Below are 20,767 nucleotides of genomic sequence, written 5' to 3' on the forward strand. Positions count from 1 at the left end.
AGAAGCCCTGCTGGCAGAGGCTGAGCTGCGAGAGCAGCCTGCCCAGGAAGCACCGTGGCCCTGGTCCGCATACTGGAGGTGGGCGCCTCAGCAGGTCTCTGTAGCTGGAAGGACCCGGCTGTGGGCCCAGCTCTCTGCCCTGCCCAGAGGTGACCTCAGCACACCCCCAGCATGCCTGTGGCAGATCTGGGATTCAGACTTGGGGTCCCGGGCCTGTTCTGTGTGGGTTAGTGAGGGCAGCAAGCTTCTCACCCACACAGGCACGGGCCCCTAAGACACGATCCCTCTGCCTGGCTCAGGAAAATAGAGGGGCCAGAGACCACTGGACCAACTGGTATGAGTTCTGCCTACTCAGAGCCCCCAGCCTCGGGGGCTCAGACTCCTCGTGTGTAAACTGGGTGATGCCCCATGTATGCCAGGCTCTGTCCAAGGTGGCTGTGCATTGATGTTATTGCCATGTTATCAGGAGCTCATTCCAAGTGGTTCCTATGTAAAACGTGCACCAGGAAGGAGAAGCAGACAGAGGAGAGAGAATCAGCGGGCTCTGTCAGGGGCCAGTGAGCTGCTCTTGCTCATACCTGGGGAAGTTCAGGGCTGGCTGAGCCTCCCCAGTTCCCAGAGCGAGGGCAGAGGGTGCAGGTGGACCTGGATTCCAGCAGAACCACCTGGCAGTCTGCTGCTTGTGGCCTCGGCCATCCCCTGACCTGGCTGTTCAGAAGATGTGTGACCAGCGAGCCTACACCCCACAAGCCGGCATGGCACATCTCCCAGCCCAGGTGTAGGGGGCCCCTGGCCTGTGTTCAGGGGACCTGGAATGCAGCCTCGATGCACAGGGCACACCGGGGTGCTGGGGGAGCCAGGTTTCCCGGAGCTGCCCTCAGAGGACGCACATCACATTGATTTCTGAAGTGGGTGGCAAATCGCTAGGTGCTCCTGGGCGAGTCTTAGAACCATGGCTACGCCTGAGATCACTCACAGTGGTTCGTATGTAAAACCTGCACCAGGAAGGAGAGAGAATCGTCGGGCTCTGTCAGGGGCCAGTGAACCAGCCTCCTGCTCAGCCTGCACGGTAACGTCGGGAGAGGCCGGGGCAGCTGCCAGGCAGTGACCTAGGAACACTGTGAGTGTTTTGCAAAGGCCCATACAGCCTAATTAGGAGCCTGGGCTCCCAGGTGCCCATGGGGAGGGGAGCAGACAGAAACTCACAGCAGCCCTGGCTAATCGCCTTAAGAGTCTCTTGTTTGTATAGCGCAGACTCGACTTGGCGACGGCCCAAATCAACTTGTTTTCTTACTGTCAGGTTCAGATTCTGGAGATGCCATCCAAGACATCAGTGTGCGCCCTGAAGCCGAAGGCAGATGCCAAGCTGGGCATGCCCATGTGCCTGCAGCTGTGGCAGGTAAGGCCCCGCGTGCACCAGCCACGCCCTGCCGGCCACGCCCACGGCCATGAGTCATGCTCCATTCAGGATCTGATTTATCGTCAAGCCACTCAGGCAACACCCCACCCCCCCGCCGCAGGGAACCTGTGCAGCTGCCTCAGTGTCCCCACAGCCCTCTGCTTCCTGCTGCTGCAAGGGGCCTCCTGTCAGTGCCCCAGGAGAGGCCTGGCTTCAGCCAGCAGCAGTGGCAGCAGGTCCTCGTCCTTTGCAGGCTCCGGTGGGCTCACCTCGCAGCTCGTGGTGCCCTCCAGTGAGCGGTGAGGAGGGGACAGTGGGGTCTGCCAGCACATCAGTACTTGGGCCCTGCTTAGGGCAGGGCGGGCCACGCTGACTAACTGCAGCAAGCCTGCACGGCCCCCGCTTTGCTTGGGATTAATTTTTGTTACTTCTTTGCCTCTTAGAGGCAGGAGTGGACTTAACACAATGACATTCCCTGAGGCCACATTTGGAATTTCTGATCCATGAACATTTCCTTCCTTCTCAACTGTTATTTGTGGTTAGACAGGGTTGGAAGGCATCAGCCAGGGCCCAGGTCGGGGTTGCTGGGAGGGACTCTTCTGGGCCAGCTGCCTCCATGCAGCACAGCTTCCTCGAGGCCAGCCTCCTCCCTCATCACCCTCCAGGCCAGTACTGGCTCAAGGTGTAGCTGCCCTCCTCGGGGCCGCTCATGTCCAGGGCTGCAGAGCAAGTGGTCCCGTGCATTCACTTGCAAAGAGCCCCTCAGCCCTGAGCTGCCTCAGAAGCCCACGGTAAGGGGTCACCAGCAGCACCCTTCCCAGGCCCTAAGTCATGCCAGGCACCCTCCTTTTCTATTTTATTTATTTATTTATTTTTGTGACAGAGTCTCACTCTGTCACCCAGGCTGCAGTGCAGTGGCGTGATCTCTGCTCACTGCAAGCTCCACTTCCTGGGTTCACACCATTCTCCTGCCTCAGCCTCCCGAGTAGCTGAGACTGCAGGCGCCCACCACCACGCCTGCTAATTTTTTGTATTTTTAGTGGAGACGGGGTTTCACCGTGTCAGCCAGGATGGTCTCGATCTCCTGACCTCGTGATCTGCCCGCCTCGGCCTCCCAAAGTGCTGGGATTACAGGCGTGAGCCACCACGCCCGGCCCAGGCACCCTCCTTTTCTGTTCGGCTCTGAGAACTGCCCTGGGCTGGGCCTTTACCAGGAGGTGACTCTGGCTCGCTGCCTCTTTGATCTCCTCACGAGAGCGAGACTGGATGGGCCTGTGCAGTTTGTGGGCATCTGCGTGCCCTGCAAGGCCCACCAGGATGGGCACCCCCAGAGGCCCTGACCCCAGCTTTTCTCTCTGTCTACATGACCAGAAAGTGGGCGCCCCTTACTGCAGTCAGCTTCCCCCTGTGGTTTCTTGACTGAGAAGGTTCACTTGGAATTTGGGGTCTCCCGTGGGCTGATCCTGTGGTGCTGCTTCTGTGGCTGTGGACTTTTGGGGAGAAGCCCTCACAGGAGGCAGGGTGGCTTCCAGGAGGCTCACCTGAGATGATGAAACTCGGCGCCAGCAGGTTCATAGCCGGGCCACAGGGACTGCAGCGGAGCCTGGATCATTGGCCTCCATGTGCCCACACAAGGCTCCTCCAAGGGCTTGACAGAGGTTCCGCTGGGAGGAAAAATGCCCCCCAAGGCTGCAACCCCGCAGGCAGTGGGCAGGGCATCCAGGTCCTGGGGAAGGGTGTCCGAGTCTGCATGGCTCCTGTTCCACCCCTTGGGAAACATGGGTCATTGCACAATCATGTAAAATTCCAACAGAAAAATGCGTAGAAAGGGATGTACAAACTTGTTAAGGTAATTAAGGTAGTTGACAGAGGACAAATCATGTTTCTGTTGGTGATGGAGATCCAGCGTGAAGCATTCCGCTAAGAAAAGCCGACATTAACTCCACATGTTCCCTTTTCCATCCCCAAGCCTGAGGGTCGGATTATAATTGATCAATCCAATTGTGGCACAGTGGCCTGACTTGCTTTTTTTTTTTTCTGAAACACCGAGGGTTTTCTTTTTTTGGGGGCAATCACATTTTTATTTTTTATTTATTTTAAAATTTTTTTTAATTTTTAATTTTTAGTGTATTCTTATTTTGCTCCTCTAAGCAGCTGACCTGCAACATAAGAATAATTGTTATTAATATATAAAAGGTCAGGACCTACGTCAAGCCTGAGGCAGTCACTGGCACAGCCCTCAGGGCAGGGGCCCCTCTAGTCAGCCCTGCCCTGCTTCTTGGGGTATGGTACATGGAGGGCTTCCCACAGCCCCCGACCTGCTGTGTCCCTCTGGGGCTGCCAGTCAATGGGAGGGGTACAGAATGAAGCCTGGCCACCAGGTCTCATCTGCGGGCAAGGAGGGGGCAGAGAAGAACAGGTCCAGGAGACTTCAGATCCTCTCCCCTGCAGAGGTCAGGCAGCATCAAGGCTGTGGGCACCGAAGTGCTCCAGCCACAAGAGGACTGCCCAGCCTGTGGTGTCTGTCACTGGGGGGCTGCAGGGACCAGGGGCATAGCAGGGGCTGGCAACCACAGGGCAAGCCCCTCCAGGCCAGGTTGGCTTCTGCTGCGGCCACCCTGTGGCACCACGACAGGCGGGTCAGTCACACACACAGTCCCTGCGTTGGCCATGGCATCTGAACTCAGAGGCAGTGGCTTCACACAGGCGCTAAGCTCTGAGACTGCCAGAAGGACATCGGTGATGGGAGCAGCCCCAGGCAGTCTCAGCTCCGGCAGTGGAGGAAAGTGCTGGGGAGGAGGGTGGCACAGGCTGGGAACAGGCACCACCACAGAGCGCTGCCTAAGGGGAGTGGGTCCAATGGGGAGAGTCTTTGGAGTCAGTTTCTGGGGCTGGCCTGCATTCCTGGTTGGGATGCAGAGTGTTCCCCGCTGCTCTCACCTGGCCCTCACCCACTGTGAGTTCAGACACACCGCTTACCAGGGGGAGGCCCTTCTAGGGAGCCAGGGCCGCCTGCAAGGAGCTTCTGTGCAGAGGGCATGGCGCCCATGTCGGGAAGGAAAGTACTGTGGGTCCCTGCACGCCTCATTTCCCAGCAGGTGATCTGAAAGGTGCCAACATGGAGCTCCTCCCAGGGATAAAACAGCACACGCAGCAGCGTGGCCAGGGCTTCTGCAGGGAGGGGCAGGGCGCTGAGTACACTCGGGGCCACGGGGCAGCCCTGCCTCCCAGAGACAGTGTGGACTCTGGCCACGGGGCATGACTTGGGACGAGGTCTGGGAGGAGGTGCCCCGGGAGAAGATGCACTGACCGCCACTTGCCTCATCCCGGAGCCTCACTCTTCTCAGTTTCGTCTGTGTGAACTCCGTTATTAGAACCCAGTGGTTTTACAAGTCTTTTCCAGGGACATGTATGAGGACCACTGGACCAGCTCTGGCCTCGGGTTCACATGCCCATGTCCTTCAGGGCACAGTGAGTGTCCTTCTGTCCCTGGCATGGCCATCCCCTCCAGGTCAGGGCAGTTGGCCTCGGGCTCCGGGCCTGGCTTCCCCGGTTCCCATCACCAGCCTTCTGATGCAGAGAGCCCTCGTCCTTGTGGTGTTTGAGGACTCAGCATCCCTTTGTTAGGCACACGCCCTGGTGCCTTCTGGCTCCCCTATGTCTCCTTGCTCAGCCATGCCAGGTTTCTCTGGGCTGTCATTCTTGGTGCCGGGGACTGACGGCTGTGTCCCCAGGGTGATGCGGAATCCTGCAGCGCTCTCCTCCTGCAATTATTCCAGAGGCTTAACAAACGAGGTGTCTGCCCAGGGCTTGGAGCCCTCTGACCTGCACCCTCATTCATCACAAGAGCTTGGGCGGCTCGCGCCAGGCTTCAGGGGCGGGGGCTTCGGCAGCCACGTTGACAAAGCACAGAGAGTTCATTTTTCATGGAGATGGAGCTCACGGTTTCTTCTGGCTGGCGGCTCTAGACAGGTGACCAGCCCCAGTGAGTGGTGGCCACACATCTTAGGCCTGGGGAAAGGAGGCAGGAGGACAGGTCCCTGTGCATGGGAGAGGTGGAGAGGGTCAGCAGCACTCACAGTGGCTGGTGGGTGCCCAGCATTACCCCTTTGGGCAGAACCCGGGGTGGGCACATGCAGGTTGCAGGGCTGGTGAGAAGTGGTACAGCAGTGGGAGGCCTCGGGCTTGGCTCTGTGCCCTCCGCCCCATGTCCTTGGGGTGCCCTAAGGGCAGCCGTGCCAGTCCCATGCTGACAGCATCAGCCATCCAGGGGCTGTGTGGGAGGGCACTGGCGGTGCAGAGCTTCTGAGCTGTGGCAGCCACGTGGAAGACATGGGAAACAGCCCCAGCCAGCAGGAGGGGCAGGAGATTTCCAGAGCCCCTTCTCCCCTGAAACTCACTGGAGTCAGGGTCCTTCCAGGAGCTGACTGCTCTGCTGTTCCCCGCAGGCCGACTGCAGCCCCCGCCCACTCCTTCTGGCCGGCTATGAGGATGGATCGGTGGCCCTGTGGGACGTCTCTGAGCAGAAGGTGTGCAGCCGCATCGCCTGCCATGAGGAGCCCGTCATGGACCTTGACTTTGACTCCCAGAAGGCCAGGGGCATCTCAGGCTCCGCGGGGAAGGCGCTGGCTGTCTGGAGCCTGGACGGGCAGCAGGCCCTGCAGGTCAGTGCGCCAGGCCCCAGGCCTCATTTATCCTGCTCTGCACTAACAGTCTGATAGGCTGAAACAATATTTAGGCATGAAGAGGAGTTGTTGCAGATCCCTGGCTAATTAATCACTTGGAGGCGGGTGCAGGGGGGCTGTCCATGGCTGGCGCAGGAAGAAGGGGGCGTGGGCGCTGGCAGACCGTTCACATGGTTTGGGTTTCGCCCAGACCTCGGGTTCATGCCGTCACATCTTGTCCATCTAGAGAAAGGCACGCAGAGTCCAGGAATACTCAAACCCCTTTGTAAAAACTCAGAGGAATTTGGTCAGTAAGGAACTGATTAATCAAAAAAAAAAAAAAAAAACCAGTGTGGAAAACTGCGAGGAGCTGCGGCCCCCGTGGTGGTCTGGAGCTGGCCCGAGGGAGGCCATTGCTCACGGGCAGCAGGAAAGCCCAGCAGGAAGGCTGGGAGGCCTCAGGGCCGCCTGGCGGTTTCTGAAGATCTTCCCATGCTGTCTCCTGGGCTCTCCTGGCTGGCATGGCTCGAGGGGCACCATGTTGTCCCTGTCTGGGCTTGTAGCTCCAGGGTGGCCTGGCCTACACGTGGCCCTGTTTGGGATGGGAGGGATCAGGTCAGGCTGGTGGGGGCAAGGGGATCTTCCTATCCAGGTCTCACTCTGGTGCAGGTCTCAGGGGCTGCAGAGACCATGGGGGATGAGGTGCTGGGTGTGGCCTGGGTACATCCTGGTTTCTGGGGGGTGGACAAGGAGCCCCCATTCACCAGAAGTCTTGGAAGCCTGAGACTTACCCATAGCCAACGAGTGGTCAGATTGCCCAGTCTAGTGGGTGAAGGGCCTCCAGGGGGAGCTGCATGTCCCGTGAGGTGGCTACTGGCAGAAGCAGCAGCAGCTCCCAGCCTCACCAAGGACAGGGCCCGGGGCTGCCCTTCTCTGTGGGGCTGTGGTCCAGGCTGTCTGTATGACAGGAGGCCACAGAGAGGGCATTCTTTGGGCCCCCCAGGCAGGGCAGCCTTGCCAGCAGCCCTAGCAAGCCTGCTGCGCCTCATGCTTGCCCAGCCCTAGACCCTGTGGGGTGGGGAGGGCTCACCTCAGGTCCATCAGGCCCACCCCTGAGTGGGCACCACCAGAGTCTTTGAAGCGCATGGTAGAGCTGCGGAAGGACGTGCCCTGGTGAGACCAGGATACACAGAGGGGTGGGGTTCTGTGAGTGGCCCCAGTGCCCTGTGGGCATCACCAACCTGTGTGGGCACATGGTAGACTTGCAGGAGAGCTGTGTCCATCCGTCACCCATACATCAGCTGTCCTGGGGGTGGGGGCACAAGGCCGTGATGTAAGCGACAGAGCTTCTCATGTCTCCCTGGGAGGAAGGGTCTCCTAAGGCTTAGCAGGCCTGGGTGGTGGGTGGATGTGTCATCATCATGATGCCCATTCTTAGCAGCTAGAAGCTGAGCTGCTCTGGGTGCTGGGAGGCTGAGCCACTCTGGGTGCTGGGTCTGCATGTCTGGAAGGGGTGTCTCCCTCGTACTCCCTCCCTCCTCCTCAAGCCTGGCAGGGATCCTGCAGGGCTGCCCCCATGGGGTCCAGTGTTCACTTGGCACTGGCTTGTCCTTCACCAGCCTGACAGCGAAGGGCTGAAGACCCAGGCAGCTTCCCTGAGAGCCCCGGAGGGCTCTTCTCTGCAGTCCCCACCTCTGCGCCTAGGACCCCGGGAAGGGGCCCTCCTGCCGTCCTGGCCCAGATCTGCCTCGTCTCTCCTGGCGTGTTTGGGAAACAGCTGCTGGAACTTAAGACTAATTTATGGGGCATGTTCCAGTCCAGAGATGAACTTGACCGGATTGATGAATTGAAAAGTTAAAGCAAAAGGGGGACCAAGTATTAATGAATTGAAAAGTGAGAGCAGAAGGGAGAACCAGGAACAGGGAGTGGTTGGCGTGGCTGTGGCGTGCTGGGCAGGGCATCGGCCCGTGGTGCACATCGAAGGAGAGGCGCTTCCCCTGCTGAGCCCTGTGTGGCATGGGTCAGGAGGAGGCCTGGAGGGGACAGGCGACTCCGGGGACAGGGGACAGGGAGCCGGAGAGGCTGACGCGCCACCCTCTGCCCAATGTCACATCTTAACGTTGATCCTAGAGGCCCTGGAGATTGCAGGTTCTGTAAAGCCCCGGCCTCAGGGAAAGCCTCTGGGGCCGCTTTCGGAGGTGAGCTGCCTGAGAGCGTTCTTGCCGCCCGGGAGCAAGCAAGGTGACCGAAGGTCCTCAGCACCCACAGGTGTCCTCACCCACCGCCTGCACTATGACTCCTCGGCCAAGAGCCACGTGGGCGCGGCTGTGTGTCCCTCGTACCCTCTTGCCGAAGCTTCTCATGAGCCCAGATCAGTCTCCCCCCGGCGGGTGCTGGGAGTAGAGACGCGAATGAGGTTCCCGGAGCAGAGCATGGGTAATCGGAACCAGATGGTGGCCTCGCCGCACCACGCATTCCTGGCACCTGAGGTCATGCGCTACGAGAGCCACTGGTGGCCAGAGGTCCTTCCTGGAAGGCCCAGGTCCAGGCTGGGGCTTGGCCAGGGGCCGCGGTGGTGACGAGGAGGCTGCCCACGTCAGGATGCCACCTGAGAGTGCCTCGGGGGCAAGTGGTGACTGGAGCCCTGAGCCTGCCTTGTTGAGGTGGCTTTCCCGTGAGCTGTCACAGTTAGAGCCTGCGTTGTCATCAGATACAGGTGGTACGCAGGCCCTCTCCCTCCCACATTTTGGGGTAGCGCCCACAGCCTTGAAGTGGGGACTGATTTACAGCCAGCCATATTCTTAGGCCTTTAAGTAATAATGAGGCTCCCCCACCCCAGGCAGCCTGGCCTGGGAAGCGGACCAACCGTGGCTCTCCCACGAGACATGGCCAGGTGTCCCAGCTGCGCTCCCATCTGCACAGCAGTGGTGGCTGCTGTGCCGTCTGCCAGAGGCTTCCCTTTAGAGGGCAGTAGCAGAGCTGCTGGGCAGCCAGGAGGGAGGCCAAAGGGCCCCGGGTCAGCTCCGTGTGCATCACATCAGGAGGGGAGGCTTGTGCAGGGCGTGGACATGGTTCCATCTGCCATCAGGAGCACGGTAGTGCAGGGCCCTGGCTGCCGTCACTGCAGGGCCAGGACCAGTCCTCCTCTTCTTCAGGAACACAGGGCTGGAGCAGGCCCTAGTCTTTCTCCAGGAGGCCCCACCAGGCTTCCCGCATCGTCCTCATTTCCTGCGGGAAGCTGGTCCTTGAACCTGGTTTTCTTTACCTTGATGCTGTCACTGCTTTCTGAGAATGGCTGAGGTGGGTGTGGGGTCGCTCCTGTCCCTGCAGGCAGTGGCCGCCTGGCTGGTGGGTAGGCACAGCCAGGCTGCTGGGCAGGAGGAACTAGGCATCTCAGCCTCCCACAGGTGAAGATCCCTGGTCAGGACTTCTACGGAAACCCCGCCACACACCTGTGGCTCCAGGCATTTGGCAGCTCTTTTCTCCCTGGGAAGGACCTGCCAGCAAATTCCTATCAAGAGGGCCCTGAGCAGGCCGCAGTGGCTTCCAGTGAGGCCCATGGCGTGGGGCCTGGTGTCCCCTCTCTACCACTGACTTAGGGCAGAGGTCACAGGAGAGAAATGGGTGACAGTGACGATGGCGTCAAATCAGCCTCCTGTTCTTCCCAGCCGCCAGTTCCTTCCCTGGGCCACTGTGTTCTGGTCCCTGAGAGCTGGGGAGGGGCTCCTGGGTCTGCAAGCACAGGCGGCGAACCCCACACGCATGACAGGTACATGCCAGCATCCCCTCACGGCCCCGTGCAGCAGGTGCTGGCCTTGACGGCCCCTTAGCCGGGTCACAGGGAGCCAAGTGGGGAGGCAGGGGCTGGTGTGAAGGGAGGGGAGGCAGCGCCGAGGCCGGGTGCTCTGGACACTGAGGCCAGCCTGGGCTTGCGGTTGCCAATCAATGGCTGTGTGTCGTGCTGCAGCACATTCAGCTGCTTGTGTGTGCACAGGCAGGATACCGCCGAGACCCCCAGAGCCAAGGTCTGCCAGGCAAGAGAGGTAGAGGACAGGCAGAGTGTCTGGGATGTGCTGGGACTGTGCTGGTTACAGTGTGCGGTGGGAGGGGAGGGGCCATGAGAGGGGTCAGGGCTGCAGGCCTTGGTAAGTCCATGAACCGGGGGGCCCCGGGCCCTGGAGAGGCCTTGAAAGGGCAGGATGATAGGCTTGCAGGGGCTTGGCCTTGAGAGACAAGCTGGTGTTGAGGTAGGACGGCAAGGTGGCTGAGGGCATGGCAAGGCGCTGACCTCACTGGCCAGGAGCCTAGAGCAGTGTCGGGGGCGCAGGCGGTGGTATCCCAGGCCGGGATGAGGGCTGCGCTGGCTGTGGGTTGTTTGGTGGCATCTCACCAGGCGAGGCTCCTCCCACCCCTCCTGGGGAAAGAATCTGGGTCTTGAATGGGTGCCTGATGTCACTAAATGATCTCACTACATCTCTCCGACTCATACAGGTTTTCTTCTTGAATCTGTTCATTGCATTGTTGGAGTTTTCTTAAACATTAAAACAACTAAAATCCTCAGTCTGTCCCTGAATCTCAGGGAAAAGTCTTGAAATCACCGCCTGCACCCCCCACCCCCCCAATGTGTGACATGTGCTCCACCCACTCTGCTGGGCTGGGCCAGAACTGCCCAGGGCCACAGACGGACCTGGACCTCCCTCTCCCACCACCTGCCTAGTGACAGGAGCCCCAGGCTCAGGGAGCTGGTAGGGAGCGTCCCCTCTTCTCCCGATGGATGGACACATTTGGGCGGTGGAGGTGGGGGGTCGTGAGTGACTGTAGGCTGGTCTTTGCCTGCACCATTACTGGGCAGTTATTTTCTCTGCCCGGGTTGTTTTCTTTGTGGACTAATTTAGGTTTCCTGATTTGGGGAATTTTTCTAGGAATTTGTCTGTGGGCATACAAATCCTCAAGGTTGTATTCCTAGTGACCTTTTTTGGATTGCTCGTGATGATTGTTTAAATTTCTGCCGCATTCAAAGCTCTGTCCCTGCTTTATTCCTGATCAGTCTTGTATGTGTTTGTCCTTGAGCATTTCTATCTTTCTGTTCATTGTTTCTGTCCTTGCCATGCTCTCCCTCCATCCCATGTCCCCTGGGTTGCATCTGCTGCCCTGCCTGAGGTCAGGTGCACAGCCCATCGGCACTCAGCCTTCCCTTGCCAGCCCCACATGGAGCCTGTTTCCACAGGTGACTGTCCAGCTGGGCTCCCTGGTGCAAGAAGACATTGTCTTCCTCCCCTCACTTCCAGGCAGACCCCATTTTTATTATTTTTTTTCCATATTCCTCATTTGACACAAAGACCCCATTTTTATTTGTTCTCTGGCTGCTGAGTTAATTAGAATGTTTTTATGGTTCTGAATGTTTGATTTTTTTCCCCCAGTTATTTTTTAGTTTTCAATTTCTAACTTAATTAACATTGTGGTCTGGGAACAAGGTCTGAATGATATCAGTTCTTTGAAATGCGGGGCTGTCCAGTTTTCATAAGCATTGCACATGTGCCAGGGAGGCGGTGCTGGTTGTCAGACGCCCCGCTGCACACGTGAGCGCCAGGCCCGTGTCCACTGATTCTTAGGCCTTTAAGACATCCTGCAGGTGACCAGGGTCCCCAGCAGGCGCAGACAGGCCTGTCCTGTTCCCTTTTGCTGGGGCCCTGTCTGTATTTGCTTTATGCACTTTGAAGCTGGCCTAGGAACATGCCAGTTTAAAATGGTGATTTCCTGGTGAATGAGGTCTTTTCTTCATTCCCCTTCATCATCTCTAGAAAGGACATTTGCCCCAAAGCCTATTTTTCCAACTATTAATATGGCTCAGTCCAGGTTTCTTTTGGTCACTACTTCCCTTTATAGCCTTTACATTTTAATCATTTTACCTCCAACCTTCCTGGCCCTCCAGGTGTAGACACATCTCTTATGGAGCCAGTTCTCACGTTGATGATTGCATTTCATGTGTGAGCGTTGCCCTGGGCGTTCTTACATCTGAAGACCTCCTCTGGAAGCCAAAAAGCGCATCCTTTATGGATTCCTCGGGCAGGGGCCTCTTGGTGGCTGTGCTGGTGGCCTCTGATGCACGGGCCTGGATGCCGAGGGGCCGTTCTCTGAGCAGCAGCAGCTGCTGGGCCATGGGTCTAGGTCCTGCCACTTCCCTGGGCTGCTGAGAATTCAGCTCCCAGCCTGGCCACCTTCCATGTGACTCAGTCTCATTGGCTTTGACTTACTGTGTCTTCATTTTAATTCAGTTCAGAATATTGTGATTTCCTCTTTGATCTGTAGGTTCCTTGGTGGGGGTATGTTATTTAATTTCCAAATATTCGTTGATTTTGTAGCTATATCTTTAATCTAGCTTAATTCTGTTGTCAGTGAATGCACGCAGTGCAAATGCAGTGTTTAGAAATTTATGGAGGCTTGTTTTCGACCCAGCACATGGCGTGTCTCAGGGAGTGCACCACATGGACTTGAAAGGAGCGTGTGTTCCGCAGTTGTGGGGTGGAGCCTTCCGTCAGCCTGACCCAGGTCAGTGGACGTGGTTCCAGTCTTTAATATCCTTACCGATCTTTTGGTCTAGTTTTTTTTTTGTTTGTTTTTTTTGTTGTTTTTTTTTTTACCAGTTACGCAGAGAAGGCTCTTAAAATCTTTAACTGTGATTGCAAACGTGCCTGTTTCTTTGTCTCTGCCAGTTTTGCTTCATGAGCTTTGAAGCTCTGGGGCTGAGTGTGGGTATATAGGTGCTGAGATGTCACCTCGTCTTGGTGCAGAGCCTTTTTCTCAGCACAAAGTATCCCTTGTCTCTTGTAATGCTCTTTGTCTTGAAGTTGGCTTTGTCTGATACTAAACAGTAGCATCGACTTTCTTAGGTTTGCCCTTTGCATTTTTCTCCTTGCTTCTACTTTCAACCTGTCCTGACCTCTTGATATTTAAAAAGCATCTTTTATTTTATTTTATTTTATTATTTTATTTTTTTGAGACGGAGTCTCACTCTGTCACCAGGCTGGAGTGCAATGGTGTGATCTCGGCTCACTGCAACCTCCGCCTCCCAGGTTCGAGTGATTCTCCTGCCTCAGCCTCTCGAGTAGCTGGGATTACAGGCACACGCCACCACACCCGGCTAATTTTTGTATTTTTAGTAGAGACGGGGTTTCACCATGTTGGCCAGGATGGTCTCGATCTCTTGACCTCTTGATCTGTCTGCCTTGGCCTCCCAATAAAAAGCATCTCTAGCAGACAGATGTGTCTTGCTTTGTGATGCTTTCTGACAATCTCTGCCCTTTAACTGGTGCATTTAGTCTGTTTGCATTCACTGTAATTATTGACATGTCTGGGATTAAGTCTAACACCTCTATACTTATTTTCTACTTGTCGCTTCCATTTTTGACCACTTTTCCTCCTTTCCTACCTTCTTTTGTGGTAATCAAATATTTATTTTTTAGTTCTGTTTTGTTTCCTCTCTTGGCTTCTTAGCTAGACCTCTTGCCACTTTTGTTCCTAAGTGGTTGCACTCCAAGAGTGTGCAACCTTCTCAAAGCCTCCTTAGAATCAGTGTTGCTCACATCCCGCCTCACAAACATGATGACCTTGTGCTGGTGCAATCCCTTCTACTCACCCTTTTAGTCTTTCTGTGACTGTTGTAATCTACTTGACATCTACACACATTCAAAACTGCACCTTACGATATTAGTTTCCCTTTTCTTTGAGGCAAGGTCTTGCTCTGTCACCCAGGCTGGGGTGCAGTGGTGCAATCACAGCTCACTGCACCCTCAAACCCCTGCCTCAGCCTCCCGAGTAGTTGGGACTACAGGCACCTATCACCATGCCTGGATAAGTTTTTGTAGAGATAGGGTCTCACTATGTTGCCCAGGCTGGCCTTGAACTCCTAGGTTCAAGCAATCCCACAGGCTGGGATTAAGGGCATGAGCCACTGCATTTGGCCAGTTTTCCTTTAAATCATCAGTTTTAAAAAAAAACTTACAAGAAATAAAAAACATAACATGTTACATTTACTCACCCCTTTGCCATTTCTGGTGCTCATCCTGTAGACCCAAGTATCTTCTCACATTTTTTTGTAGTGCAATTCTGCTGGCAAAAAATTCTCTAGCTTTTGTTTATCTAAAAAATGTCTTTATCACCCTCATTTTTACAGAATCCTGGCTATGGAATTTAGGAATGATAGTTTTATTTTTCTTCATGCCCTGTAAAGATGTTCCATTGTTTCTGATGAGAACTCGTGATATCCTATCATTCCCATGCATGTAATATGTCTTGCTCCGTGGCTGCTTTCAAGATTTTTTTTTTTTAATCTGTGGTTTTCAGTAGTTTGACTATCATGTGCCTAGATAGATTTTTCTTCTTGTCCTGATTGGGTTCTGCTGAGCTTTTCATCTGTATATTCATCTATATATTAAAATTGAGAAATATCCAGCCACTGTTTTTTCTTGACCATTTTCACTTTCTCCTCCTTCTGGGGCTTCTATGAGTTACACAGTTTGATAGCATCCCACAGCCCCCTGAGGCTCTGTTTGTTTTGGTTCAGTCGTTTTTTCTCTCCTCTTCAGATTGGGCAATGTCTGTTGATCTGTCTTCTAGTTCACTGACTTTAAAAAATATATATTTTCAATCTACTGTTAAGCCTATTCAATACATTTTTCATTTCAGTATTGAGCTTTCCAGTTCTATATTTTCTATTATGACTCTTTTTTATAATTTCCATTTCTCTGCTAAGAGTTCCTATTTGCTCACTCAAGACAATTTTTTGGGTAATTATTTGAATACACTTTCATTTTTTTTTGAAGGAAAATTTGTATTATTTTAATTATTTTAATGTACAGAAAACTCAACAGTGTACATTTAACCCAGTTTAGTGGCAAGTTCTTTAGCCTTTGCCTTTTCGAGCTTGGCGATACAAGCCACAGACTTAGGACCCAGGACGTTGCCACCCCAGTGACAGCGGATCTCATCGTTTCTGTCGTTGTAATTGGTCCTGATAGCTTCCACCAGCTTAGCCAAAGCGGCTTTGTCTTGCGAGTTCACCTGTGTGAAGGCGACAGTGGTGCAGGTCTTCCTGTGGACTAGATGTCCCAGTCTTGCCTTCCCCTTGATAATGCAGTAAGGGACCCCCATTTTACGACACAAGGCAGGCAAGAAGACAACCAGCTCGATGGGATCCGCATCGTGTGCAATCACCACCAGCTGAGCTTTCTTGTTCTCCACCAAGATGGTGACGATGTTAACTCCTGCTCAAAGGACAGGTGGTCTCTTGGTGGGGACGTCCCCTTTGCCAGCAGCTTTCTTCTCGGCCCGGGCCAACAGTACTCTGCTTCTTCTCTTGCTTTGTCTCTGGTCTGTACTTGTGGGCCAGCTTAAGCAGCTGAGTAAGCTGTTTGGCGATCCAGGGCCTAGGTGAACTGTTTAATCGCAGGAGGCACTTTCAGCTGCTTATAGAGGATGGCTCTCTGCCCCTGCAACCTGATATAGCAGGGCCATTTCACAAAGTGGGTGAGGTCTCTTTTGGGCTGGATGTCCTGTCTGATGCCAAAATTCTTAGGCCTTTTCTCAAACAGGGCATTCACCACTTTCTTAGCCTCCTGCTTCTTCACGACAGCAGGGGCCGGAGCCACCTTCTTTCCCTTGGCCTTCTTTCCTTTCGGCATCTCGGGCGGCGGGAGGAGAGAGCTCCTTTCATTTTTTAAACATATTTAAGTAGTTTCTTTAAAGTCTTTATCTGATATGTTCAACATCTCTGCCATTTTGGGGTCAGTTTCTATTAACTGCTTTTTCCCCTTGACTATGGGTCATATATTCCTGCTTCTTAGCATGTCTAGTAATTTGCTGTTTGTGTGCCAGACATGGTAAATGATATATCCTGAATCTCTGGGTTCTGTTATTTTGCTCTGAAGAGTGTTTGCTTTCATTCCGGCATGGAGTTCAGTTACTGACTATTCACCTTGAGCTTGTGCAGGCTTGGCTTTTGGCTTTGTTAGGGCAGGTCTGTGGAAAGTTCATTCCCAGGCTTGTTAAGTGGGGTGGAACTCAACTTCCAAACTCTGCCTCTCCTGCAGACCTTGTCAGGGCTTGGTTTCTAGTTTTGTTCTGGTAGATCTAGGGTAGGCCATACTCTAAGATAGAATCCTATTCCTGAAGTGAAGCCATTCTGTTAGCTCAGCTGGTCTCAGGCTGTCACATAGTCTTCACACTCAGGCTGACTGGACCCCCAGCACTGTTGACCTCTTGAACTTGTTCTGTTTAACTGTGCAGCTCTGGTAAGCCCTGTGGAGTCCACCATGAGCATGCACAGTCCAGGCCTCACACAAGACTCATAGGGGACCCCTCAGACAATCTTCAGCTGCCTCTGTTCCTTTGCCTTGCCCCATGGATTTCAGCCCTCTGGCTGCTGCAGATTATGATCCCTGCCTCCTCAGCTTAATGTGACCACTATGTTCTGCCTGGACTTCATGCTCATGGCATTGTCTCCAGGCAGAGCGCTGTGGGGGCATTTGGGAGGCCCACCTCATCAGCTGCCCTTCTCTGCCTAGTGTTTCCTGCCTGTAAACAGTTGCCTTGTGTATTTTGTCCACTTTTTATGGTTGTTTGCAGCAAGAGGACTAGTCTGGTACCAGTTTCTCAATTATAGACACTTTCCTATTGTTCTTGCTTTATGGATGATATGTCAGTTTACTGGCTAAACAGATATTTACAGTTATTTTGGGGGATGGGGAGCACAAGGTCTTGCTCTGTCACCCAGGCTGGAGTACAGTGGTATGATCACAGCTCACTGCAGCCTCAAACTCCTGGGCTTAAGCAATCCTTCCACCTCAGCCTCCCAATAAGCTGGGACTACAGGTGCATGCCAGCATGCATGGCTAATTAAATTTTTTTTTTTTGTAAAGACAGGATCTCTATATGTTGCCCAGGCTGGTCTTGAACTCCTGGGCTCAGGCAGTCCTCCTGCCTTGGCCTCCCAAAGTGCTGGGATTATATGGCTCTTCATTGGGAATTGTACTCTTTGTCATTGTTAAGTATTTTATATAATCTTACCTAATACTTTGGCCCTGAATTCAAATGTTCCTATTATTCAGATTACCGTGTTCTTCTTATTTGCATTTTCCCAGTATATCTTTGCCAAGAGTTCCTTTGGCATCTCCCTTGTACACAGCATAGATTTTAGATTTTACTTTGAAATTCAATCATAAACCTAGACTCAAATGATCTTCCAACCTCAACCTCCCAAGTAGCTGGGACTACACGACCACACCTGGCTAACTTGTAATGTTTTTTAAAGACAGGGTCTCACTCTGTTGCCCAGGCTGGAGTGCAATGGTGTGATCTTAGCTTACTACAGCCTCAAACTCCCAGCCTCAAACAATCCTCCTGTCTTTGCCTCCCAAGCAGCTGGGATTATAAACATGAGCCACCACACTCAGCCTGTTGAGTATATTTAGATCTTTTTTTTACTTTATGCAGCTATACAAGGAAACATAGGCACCTACAGTGAGGTGGGAGAGGAGAAGGAAATAATGCTATTTTTGTCATTACTTATGGTGGGGGGGTTCTCAGATAATCTCTCGGGGATGAGGTTGACTATTATATCTTTGGCCCCAAAGGACAAAAGCTGAGCTAAATCAGTGAACTTAACAACCATCCCATCTCTCTCAGTGCCTCCTATATTTCTGTGAGTTATATAACTGGTTCCATAGCCATAATCCCCATATTGTCTTAGAGCTGATCCTATAGGCAAGTGGGTCCAGTGCTCCCTGCCAGACCATTTGCTGCAGTTCTCCAGTTATCTCTTATGAGACTGGAGTTAATCTTCTAGTCCTTCAAGAACAGCTTATGGGTGCAGGATTCTCTGAGTTCTTACATGTTCAGAAATGTTGGTCTGTTGTTTTTACAGTTGAGCGACAGTTTGGCTGGATATAAAATACTTGGACCTCGCTTTCCTCCTCAGCCTTGCAGGCATCACTCCGTCATCCTTTGGCACCTATGTGGCTGTGGGGCGTTCGGAGGACGGCCTAAACGGCACCCTCATCATCAACATGGTCTTTTTGTCTGGCCACCAAAAGTTTTTTAGCTATGAAGTCTAATAATTTTATTAGAGCTTATCTTTTTTTTTTTTTGAGACAGGGTCTCACTCTGTCGCCCAGGCAGGAGTGCAGTGGCAGTGATCTCAGCTCACTGCAACCTCCATCTCCTGGGCTCAGGTGATCCTCCTGCTGAGTAGCTGGGATTACAGGCACATGCCACCACCCCCAATTAATGTTTTAAAAAATTCTTACAGAGATGGAGGTCTTGCTGTTTTACTCAGGCTTGTCTCAAACTCTTGGACTCAAGCAACCCTCCCACCTCAGCCTCCCAAAGTGCTGGGATTACAGGCATGAGCCACCATGCCCAGCACATTCTGCTCATTCTCCATCATTCCTGCCTTTTGTGTCTGGCTGTCCTGTTAGGGTCGCTGCTGCTGCTGCTGACTCTCCTTCATTGCTTTGAGTTTTTCTTCCATTTCTCCCCTGCGCTCTGGCAGGTCAGCTTTCCTCCTCTGCGTTCTGCTGCTTTGGGTTCTGGTTTTACAGAGCAGATGCAGAGCCAGAGCTGAATTCATCAAGTTTTCTTTTGTTAATTTATGACAGCACTGCTTGGTGACAGTTTCCATTGGCCTCTGCTGAATGTTGCCATTGTTTTTCCTGTTTCTTCTTCCTTTTTCCTTGTGCTATCTCTGCAGAGGTGTGTGATTCTCAACTGAGGGCAGCGTGGCCCCATCAGGAGGCCCTTAGAGAAAACGGTGCTGATGGAAAGCTCGCAGTGCATGGGGCTGATTTGGAAGGAAGTGGCCCTTGTTGCTTGTCATCATGGTGGCAAAGTGCCTCTATCATTCAGTGTGTGGGCACAGAGGTGCCAAGTGCCCTGCAGCACATGGGACAGCCCTGTGGAACCAAGAAGTGCGGTGGCCACAGAGGCAGCACTAATCCCCCACCTCCCAGCTCCCTACTCGCTGTAGGAGAAGAATGTCAGGGAGGGGTCAGGGCAGGAGGCTTACTGTGCACCCAGCGCGGCCCAGGAAGAGGCCAGCACCCTGACGGCCCCGTGCACATAGGACCTGCCTGTGTGGCTCCGGGTCTTGTGCAGTGCCCCACCCCCTCTCAGAACCCAGCCGGGGATGTTGCCCCCACCGGGCAAGGTGCACTGTGTGGCTCCTGCCGCCTCCAGGGCGTCTCCCCCTCGTCCCCCCCTCATCCTGCCAACCCCCCACTGGGTCTTGCTCTTGGCAGCACTCCCAGCCCTGTCGAGCTTGGGGGTTCACATACCTCAGGGTTTTGCTGAAGATGGACTTTGTATTTCTCACCCTCGTCAGCTTTGGGTGGTTGTGAGGTTCTTCTGGGAGGAGTACCAGCGTTCTGCTGCCATCAAGCCCGGGACATGGCCTCTCGCTAGGCACTAGGGTGCAGTGGCTTCCCCGGGGTGAGGGGCCCTGGGACCCAGCTCCTCTCCTGCAGCTGGGACCTCCCTGTCTCTGCTGCTCTCTGACTGGGGAAGGAGTTGGTCAGAGCTGGTGCGAGGAGCAGCAGGGCAGGGCCAAAGAGCACTCTGAGGGGAGGGCTGGAGTCCCTCATCGTGGCCTTAGGAAGAGTGGGAGGTCAGCTGGGTGGGAGTGTGTGGCCCTCACATCCCAGGCCTGTGGGCCTGCGTCTCTCCTGGTTCCAGCTGCAGGTGGGGTGCCAGGGGCAGCACTGCCTCGTGGGCTTAAGGAATGGCCTAACACCTCTCCCCACTCTCACAGGTGCGTGGGACTCATGAACTCATCAATCCCGGGATCGCCGAGGTCACGATCCGGCCAGACCGCAAGATCCTGGCCACCGCAGGCTGGGACCACCGCATCCGTGTGTTCCACTGGCGGACGATGCAGCCGCTGGCCGTGCTGGCCTTCCACAGCGCCACTGTCCAGTGCGTGGCCTTCGCCGCCAATGGCTTGCTGGCCGCGGGCTCCAAGGATCAGCGGATCAGCCTCTGGTCACTCTACCCACGCGCATGACTCACCCAGTCCCTTCCCGGGAGACGAGAAGGGCGGGCAGGGAGGTGGGCATCAGGCCCCAGCCTTGACCTGAAACCTCAAGGGCCTCTGAGGAATCAGCAAGTCATGGCCCAAGGACCATGGAGTCCCCGCTGTCTTCACGAGGTTGGTGTTTCCTTTTGTGGAGTGCCTTATCACAGGACAGTGACTCTGGGGGCCAGCCAGAGCCCTGGCCATCCGAGGCCTGCAGGAGACGTTGGCTTGGGCCTGCTGTGTTGCCAGCTGAGGGTATTTTATAATAAATTTCCATTGCCAAGTTGCAGGCTTGAGGTGGGAGCTCCCTGAGGAGGCCCTGGTCCCCCACTTAGCATCGGTGCCCTCAGACCCCCACCAGGCAGGATGCTCAGCCCCACCCTCACACCTGCTGTTGAATGGGCCACCTCGAGTGTGGATTTCCTGGGCCAGGCCTCAGGAGATGATGGGCCCCAACCACAGCTGCCTGTCGATGTCCACATGACCCCTCACCCCGAGGAGGCCAGGAGCTCCCAACACACAGGTTGAGGCCAGGGTCAGGATCAGGAAGTAACTGAACTCCCTAAAGAGTGAAGCAGAGAAAGGTGCCTGTGAGGGACGGCAAGGGGAGCTTGCAGCGCACAGGGCCAGGCCCGATGT

At 54.4% G+C, this 20,767-nt stretch overlaps 1 protein-coding gene and 1 pseudogene across 1 annotated transcript in view; one reads left to right on the top strand and one right to left on the bottom strand.

Moving 5' to 3' along the window:
• Positions 1-20,411, top strand: part of GNB1L (G protein subunit beta 1 like) — a 67,000-nt gene extending 46,589 nt beyond the window's left edge. The window contains exons 5-7 of the mRNA XM_009234113.4: positions 1,301-1,399; positions 5,848-6,063; positions 19,865-20,411. Of these exons, the coding sequence (XP_009232388.1) occupies positions 1,301-1,399; positions 5,848-6,063; positions 19,865-20,116 (567 nt within the window). The 3' untranslated portion in view covers positions 20,117-20,411. The remainder of the gene's footprint in view (positions 1-1,300; positions 1,400-5,847; positions 6,064-19,864) is intronic.
• On the bottom strand, positions 14,879-15,926 carry LOC112130612 (large ribosomal subunit protein eL8-like; annotated as a pseudogene).
• Positions 20,412-20,767: the final 356 nt, after the last annotated feature.

This window comes from Pongo abelii, chromosome 23, assembly GCF_028885655.2.
Source record: "Pongo abelii isolate AG06213 chromosome 23, NHGRI_mPonAbe1-v2.0_pri, whole genome shotgun sequence".
NCBI classification, from domain to species: Eukaryota; Metazoa; Chordata; class Mammalia; order Primates; family Hominidae; genus Pongo; species Pongo abelii.